Source organism: Sphaeramia orbicularis, chromosome 12 (genome assembly GCF_902148855.1).
Source record: "Sphaeramia orbicularis chromosome 12, fSphaOr1.1, whole genome shotgun sequence".
Classification (NCBI taxonomy): domain Eukaryota; kingdom Metazoa; phylum Chordata; class Actinopteri; order Kurtiformes; family Apogonidae; genus Sphaeramia; species Sphaeramia orbicularis.
In genome coordinates, this window is record NC_043968.1 from 56,482,442 (window position 1) to 56,490,728 (window position 8,287).

Here is an 8,287-nt window from a genome sequence, read left to right on the forward strand (position 1 = left end):
TCACATCCCTCCCCCACCCCTCGCCTATTATTTCTGCACACGCTTTCATTATGATTGTATACAATTATCAGGGACTATTATTATGCTCTAAATGGTGACTGTTCAAGCACAAGACCTCGACCCCCGTGTTGTATTGTTGTCATTTAGGGGGGGTTCATTCGTTCAAAAGTCAAAATGGGAGTTTAAAAGTTGGACTTTCCAACAACAACAACAAAAAATAATTATAAATGCATAAAATAGAAAAGGAATATCAACTTCAAATGAATATGCCAAAAGACATAGTGGTCATCTTAGGTAAAAAAAGGCCTCTAAAAAAAAAAAAAAAAAAAAAAAAAAAAAAAAAAATCAAACCAAAGAACATAATAATAATAATAATAATAATAATATGAAACTAAAAGTACGCAAGCGCAAAAATGACTAATCTGCTAATTCGATTAAATTAGCGGTGATAAAAATAACCCAAGCTAAATGTTTCCTGGTAATAAATCCGGGTATGGAAGAGGTGTGGAGGTGGGAAACAAATCCACAGCCGAGCAGGAAAACACACCGCGCCGCTCCACATAATAACCCCATTATAAGCCTCATCAATGATGTAATGAAAGCAAACAGTGTGAAAATTGTCTGTAAACAGTTGGATCTGAGTCTCCTGATGAATTCAGTGTCTCTTTTATCAAAGTGAGGATGAGCCAGAGGAGAGGAGAGGATGGGAGACAGGAGAGGGAGGGAGGAAGCAGTGAGTGAGTGAGTGAGTGAGTGGGCGTGTAGGGAGGTCCACTTCCAGCTCCCCTCAGCCAATGAAGGCTTGTCACAGGGGACTCACGTGGACAAGGCGCTCTTAAAACCTAGCTCCTGACTTTTCCTCAAGTTCAATTTTTTGGGATTCCCTCCCACCCCATCGCATCTCGTCCTTTTACTTGCCAGTTGTGACTATTTAACCCAGTTTACCTCTCCTTTTTGCGCTTCTGCGGCGCGCATCGCAACATCCCGAGTATTCCGCTTCCTATTTTTTCCTCCTCTTCTGCTTCTGTTTCTGCAGCGGACTCTTCTCTCTCTCACTCCCAGCTTCGTGTGTGTGTGTTTTTTGCCTTTAGTTTTTTTTTTGTTGTTCTACTTGAAAGAATGCGTGTAGTTTTCCTCAGTCGTGTGTGTGGCCACATGACGAGTTGCCCTGAAAACCTGCCTCCGGTCCTGTCTCAGGTCTGACGCGCTTCGACCTGTCCATGGTGCTGAAACGCATTTTCCCACAAGACTCCGGACTGTTTCTGCTGCTCCAACATTTCTACACACTTTAAATCATTCCACATCTTCTTGTGCTTTGCTGGTGAGATAATTTTCTCAGTAAGTGGCGCTGCTTCTTGGTGAACTAAGAAAAAAGAAAAAAAAAAAAAAAAACAGGACGAGTTGATCCAAAAGGAGGCTAAAAGAAGCGGCGGTGACTCTCCAAAACCAGACTTCGACGACTGCACTGACCTGAAAAAAACCCACAGAAATCGGATGCGTGGACGTTTGCTGTCATCTTGGAGATATCCCCCCTGTAGAGAACTAACAGGGGACGAGAATTGCGGATAAATAATCCTCATCTGTAGCGTATCCAAAAACATTTTTGTTGGCGCGGGGAGGGGGGTTCTTTCTCCTCTTCTGGATCCAGTCAAACTCAAACACCCCCTACTTCCTCCCTAAAATAAAACTTGTCCTGAATACCAAATGATAGTTTGAGGAGGCCTCGACCAAGACAATGGAGGCGTCCGCCAACGGGTCCAGTTTTGGCATCGACTCGCTGCTGTCCCACAGGCCTGGAAGTCCGGTGTCCAAGGGGGACAGTCTGGCGGGGGAGTGCCGCTCGCCTCTGGAGTTCAGCCCGAGATCAGACGTGGAGAGCGGCTGTTCGTCGCCTCCGTCTCCGCGGAGGGAGTGCGTGGACGAGGTGGCCCAGAGACAGGGTCACGGCGTGGGCCTCCCGCAGCACCTCCAACACGCGCAGATATCCGCGGGTTCGCAGCAGAGGACCGTGACCTCGTCGTTTCTCATCAGAGATATTCTAGCGGACTGTAAGCCTCTGGCCGCCTGTGCGCCTTACTCCAGCAATGGACAGCCGACTCAGGAGGCGGGCAGGCTGGCCTCCAAGATAGCGGACGACTTTATGGAGAAAATCCACAGCAACTCGTCGTCAGACAGTGAATACAAAGGTAAGGACTGAGAGCTGTGGAGGGGTGAAGGAGCTCCAAAGATTGTCCAAAGATGAGGAAAATCATAACATATTTCATTTTAATTTTAGTTGAGTTGTATCTGAGTTTCTCACTTTGTGTTTGAGCTGATTTATTTTTCTGGCCCTTTATATTATTGTATTACTGGAAAGAAGCGTCTCTGTTGATTTTATTTTAAAGCTGCGTTTTTATATTTTTTTTATTGAAGTCAATGTCATTAATTAATGATTGAATAAACTGAATAAAATGAGAAGGTCAAACAGGGCAAACTTTAAAGTGCAAATGTAGAGCAGGACATGAAATATGAATTACCTACATTTCAACAAAGTCCAAACAGATTTTAAAAAATAAACTGAGTAATAAAATAAAATATAAAAACTTCAGAAAAAATATATAAATGCAACTTAAATGAAGGAAAAGTGTTTTATCTGTTCTGTGGTGATATTTTTCAGAATAAAACATAGTATTGGTGATTAAAAATATCCGCTAATTTTTTTTAATGCTGCGGGCGAATAAACACTGAAAGGTGCACGAGTTCTAATTAAATATCTTATGTTTAGTAATAATCTGACACTGCAGTTCAGGCCACTACAAAAACAAAACACACCAATGAGCACCAATGGACCTTTCTACTGCTGCTGCTGTTGCTGATGCACCGGGCTGGTGGACATTTGTCCCAGCACAGTGACGCACTAATGAGTTCATTTTCATTACATTACATTTAAATATACACCGGCTTCCTGCCCTGGATGCACGTGCGCATGTATGTATCCGCGCATTTCAAGCTTCACATTAAGTAGAATATCTCGAAAGCATCTGTTGATGTCAGGCAGGGAAGGATGGCAGAGATGACAGGGTCGCCTCCAGATAAATGCCATCAAGGGCCTCTCTGTTTCCAATCATGTCAGCCATAACAGAAATGTCACCGCCACTGACAGTTTAATGAAGCAGAGCTGGAGAAGCGACCGACCGCTGCAAGAACCGAACATTTAATCATCACTGAAGAAACCACAGTGTATCATCATCATCATCATCATTATTATTATTATTATTATTATTATTATTATTATTATTATTATTATTAATAATAATAATAATAATAATAATAATAATAATAATCAGTGTTCACTTTTCTATTGATAAGGCATCAGGTCATGTTTGCTCCAATCATCCAGTGCGCGTGTGCCGGCGCGCTCCCGTGCGTCATGGTGCCGGATGGAGGTGCTCAACGCCGCCTGATCGATGGAAGGCTCCGCGGGGCCCACAGAGCGCCTTGTACGGCAGCTTTGATTTCCACCAATCCGCCTCCTATGATATTTCAGGGATTTGATGCAATTTGTCCCCGGCGCTAATCAGATTTGTAACCGCGCAAGGCCGCGCTGCCTCTTGATTTCCACTCATTTCCACGGTCCTGTGAAGATTCTCTTCACGGTCGCGGCTGAAAGGCTTCGTCCTTCCCTTGTGGCTCAATTAGGCGGATTATTGTGCTTCTTGAGACGACTCAACTATTCAACTACCAAGATCTCTCGCCTCGCTCGCTTCTCCCCCCTTTTCTTCCTTTCACAGAATTGACTATAAGGATTTTATATCAATGCTCGCCCTGATGTGACACCACGCAGAAAAAGAACAAAGACAGACGGTCTACTGACGCAAAATATCAGATTGGAGGAGTGCGGATATTGGCACAGCTTTTCATAACAATTTAAGACCAAATCAAACAGCTCCATATAGCCCATAGGCAGAGATTTCACTCTCTACTCTCGAAACTGTGTTTTCACATCAAATGTAGATAAATAGTAATAAAATACAGAACATTTCACGCATTAAAAAAAAAAAAAAAAAAAACATTTTAAAGATTTTTTGCCAAAAACAAAATCTCTCGAGTCTCTATGCAAGTGATTTGAAACTTCCAAAAAAAAAAAAAAAAAAAAAAAAAAAAAAAAGAAATCAAACCTAAGTTGTATTTTTTTGTTTCTCACGTCAAGTTCATTGTATTTCGATGTAACACAACATGACAAAGTCCCTGGATCACACATTAAACAGAAACATTTATTTTATAAAAACAATTTAAGCGTGAACTACCAAAAATCTTTAAATATTTGGATAAATCACGTCTTTTATGAGTCGAAACACATTTATAGAATTTATTTCACTAGTTTTATTAAATGTGGTATATTACCATTAAACCAACCAGACAATAGAACATTTCTTATTCATATAGGAAACAAAGGTCAAACTGATATGAACAATTTATTAAGACAAAACACAAATTTGCCTTTTTGTTTTAATTTAACATAAATTTCATATTTCCCTTATTAAATTTGGTAGTCATCATCCGCATGTGTTAAATAAGAGGTTCCAGTGACAATGAAGTGATTTATTTTCTTTACTGTGTTCGTTTCATGAAGCAGCTGCACGTATTTATTTACGCATGCGGATTTGGAGGCTGCGTGTCCACAAACATGGATGAACATGATATTAGCATGTGGTCTAAGTTTTCACTGTTCCGTTTGTGTCCTCCAGTCAAAGAAGAGGGGGACAGGGAAATCTCCAGCAGTAGAGACAGCCCTCAGGTCCGGCTGAAGAAGCCCCGGAAGGCCCGGACGGCCTTCACAGACCACCAGCTGGCGCAGCTGGAGCGCAGCTTTGAGCGGCAGAAGTACCTGAGCGTCCAGGACCGCATGGAGCTGGCGGCCTCCCTCAACCTCACCGACACGCAGGTCAAGACCTGGTACCAGAACCGGAGGTAAAGACTCTGCTACTACTTCTTAAGAGGGAGGGGGGAGGTGGGGGGTAGGGAGGGGATAATCCGGTTTCTCACGGTTGGCTCTTATGGACAGAACATGGACCCGGGGACGCCATGTTTTCCCTTCATCACCATCTAAAGGTGCCATGACTCTGCTTCACATGACTGCACAAGAGTCACTGCCTCCAGGGCTGCAACTAACGAGCACATCAGTATCGATTAATCGGCCAAATACTGTCTTGAATAGGTCACTGTTTGGTTCAAAGTCAGGAAAGACTTGAGTATGTCCGCCAAACTGCACCCAAAGGCCCAAACCAACTCTTCAACATGTATTTCTATAAAAGCAGCTAAAGCAAAACACTAAATATTCACATTCTAGAAGTGGAACTATTGATCTGATTTTCATTTTCCTGTGTATGCATTAGAAGCCTCTCTATATTTGTCATTTTCGGCTTTAACAATAAAAACTCTTCACCCATTTTCACAAAATCCATTATGTTTAAGCTCTAACTTCCAGAATAATATCAGTGCCTCCTCAATAACAGACCCTGTAAATTTGTCCAGAGCCATTATTGATGACTGACAGCTCATTTGGCAGCTGACAAGTTGATACGCCTTTATTATAAGAAATAAGTCACCAAATGTTCATTTCCGAGATACCATTTGGCGAGTTTTTGACTCTCTTGGTTCATATTTCAGATTTTTATTTGTGCTTTATCTGTTTATAAGTGAAAAAATACAGCAGGATAAAAAAAAAAATGATGGAGACACAAATCCATTTTTGGGAGGTTTGGGATGTTTGTCAGCATTGACTTTTTTCCCCAGACAAGTTTAATTTTCTTTTCTTTTCTTTGTTTCTTTTTTTTTCTTTGGACTTCTGATTAAAGTCACTAAAAGCACTTGACATTTTTTGCTGCAGTTTTCGGCTGAATTAACTCCAGCATTTATCTGTCTACAGCTCCGACTGTGAGGCAGCTAAATGACATAAATAAATATAAAAACAACACTTTGGTGTATGAATAATGCATTGTTGCATGTGTGCATATCAATAATTCAAACAAACCACTATATCTACTCAATTATCTTTATTATGAATTATTCACCTGCGAGGAGTGCATAGAACAGACATCACTGGGTGTGAATACAAGTGGCAGGCTGCAGATTTAGGTGATTTTATTTTATTTTTAACACATGTACTAGTGCCTTCTAATTGGACCTCAGGTAAACAGATGGGAGTTATTAGGTGTCAGTTGCTCAGAGCTGTACATGCACTGGTAGATGTGTTGCTATAGGCTAAACCAGCGTCTTTTTTCTGCTCCAGGACAAAGTGGAAGAGGCAGACCGCGGTGGGACTGGAGCTGCTGGCGGAAGCTGGGAACTACTCCGCCCTGCAGAGGATGTTCCCGTCCCCGTACTTCTACCCGCAGAGCCTGGTGTCCAACCTGGACCCAGGTGCGGCTCTCTACCTGTACCGCGGCCCCTCGGCGCCCCCGCCGGCCCTGCAGAGACCCCTGGTCCCGCGGATCCTGCTGCACGGCCTGCAGGGGGGCAGCGAGCCGCCGCCTCCGCCGCCTCCTCTGCCCCCCATGTCCGGCGTGCTTCCCCGGCCAGCTCAGCAGCGGTGAGCCGGTCCTCCTGCAGATGTGTTTTCCCCCTCCCTTTGGCAGCTTGGGACTCATTAGAAGAGATAAAAAACAAAGACTGAAAGAGAATATAACATGACGAACACGGGGAAAAAAAGAGAGGAAAAAACTGCACAAGGCCTTTTTCTGGTGCGAGTGACACGGTTTAGACTGAACCTGATGAAGGACTGGAACTGGACTGTCTGTGTGGAAGGAGTTTTTTAACAACATGAGCTTTATTTATAAGTTATTTATTTATAATTGTGAATCAAAGCTTCTAAGTTATGTATTTATTTGATTCCACTTTCAGTATTTTCAGTGTTTTTCCAAGACAACATAAATGCAGGTAGCACTTTGAGCTACAGTTATGAACGCCATGACCCCCTGTTGGCATCACCATCATCATCATCATCATCATTATTATTATTATTATTATTATTATTATTATTATTATTATTATTATCATAAATCATGGATAGTGGCGGACATCCTTCTATATAAATCCAATTCACTGTAGTTAGATGATCCAAAGGAACAATTAGTAATTATTTTCTTTGTAAATCTGTCCTTGTTTTTTCTAGAACAAAAATGATCAGCAGTCATAAACCTGTAAATAAGAATATTTTGCATTTTATTCGAAAGATTTAATTTTTTTTTTTTTTTTTTGTCCGTTCATTTGTTAGTGTCTTTTTCAGGCCACGGTAATCCAGTTTAACATATAAGGCTATAGATGTAGCCAACAGAAACTATAACTGTGTGAGTCAAAAAATAATAATATAATAATAATTTTAAAAAACACGTTTTGGAAAAGGATGGACTGAGGAGAGCTACGACATAAATCTATTTAAAGTCTTTTTCTTGTTCTTAGTTGAGGTTTTAGCCGAGTAAAAATGTCAAATAGCCGATTTATCCCTGCAGGGGGGAATGGGGAAGGCAATCATCTGCGTAATGTTTGCGTTTCTATTTTTATTTTTTTTATTTTTTTTTCCACAGACGAACCGATCGGACTCGGGTCCACGGACAGGTGTTCTAGGTGTATTTGAAACAGACGTTGTGCATCACTTATGTTATTTCATATGAAGCCGTGATGAAAAAAAATCCCTTAATTGTTCTACTCTCCTTTGGTGAAAATGTATATTGCAGATATCAAACTTGTGGAGTGGTTCTCGTATATTTCCTGGATCGTTTTTTTTTTTTTTAATTTTTTTTTTTTTAATTTATTTTTTCCCTCCCTCCCTCCCTCTTCTTCTTCTTCCTCCTCTTCTCTCCCCTTATTTGGTGAAGTTCATTTTTCTGGGTGAAATTCACAGCAAACGTCGGACAGAAAAAAGGGGGGATTTGATGTAAAAGAGAATTACTTTTATAAATGTGGAAATAAAAGTCTTTCATTTAATCACTTGAGCTGTGTGTTTGAGACGGAGAACGCCACGGGTGGGCTACTGTCACGATCAACACGTGGATTAAAAAAAAAAAAAAAGACAAGACATCCCCAACCTGCCAAAACATTCCACCGTCATATATACTGTTTCTGTATTATTTTTCGCTTATTTTAATATCAGTCAACAAGTAGGATAATTATAAATGTGTCAAAAAACATAAACCAAAATCATAAAATTGATTTTTTTCAGTCTTTATGTTGCAGAAGCTGAGGTCAGGACATGTCAAAAACCAGTGGGGATTTATTTGACTTTTTTCATTATAAAGTGATATTATGA

The 8,287-nt window shown here is 41.0% G+C and overlaps 1 protein-coding gene across 1 annotated transcript; it reads left to right on the forward strand.

Moving 5' to 3' along the window:
* Positions 1–892: 892 nt before the first annotated feature.
* barhl1b (BarH-like homeobox 1b) lies at positions 893–7,965 on the forward strand. Its single transcript, XM_030149676.1, has 3 exons — positions 893–2,186; positions 4,728–4,950; positions 6,272–7,965. The coding sequence occupies exons 1-3, from the start codon at positions 1,736–1,738 to the stop codon at positions 6,573–6,575; spliced, it is 978 nt and encodes a 325-aa protein (XP_030005536.1). The 5' UTR covers positions 893–1,735; the 3' UTR covers positions 6,576–7,965.
* Positions 7,966–8,287: the final 322 nt, after the last annotated feature.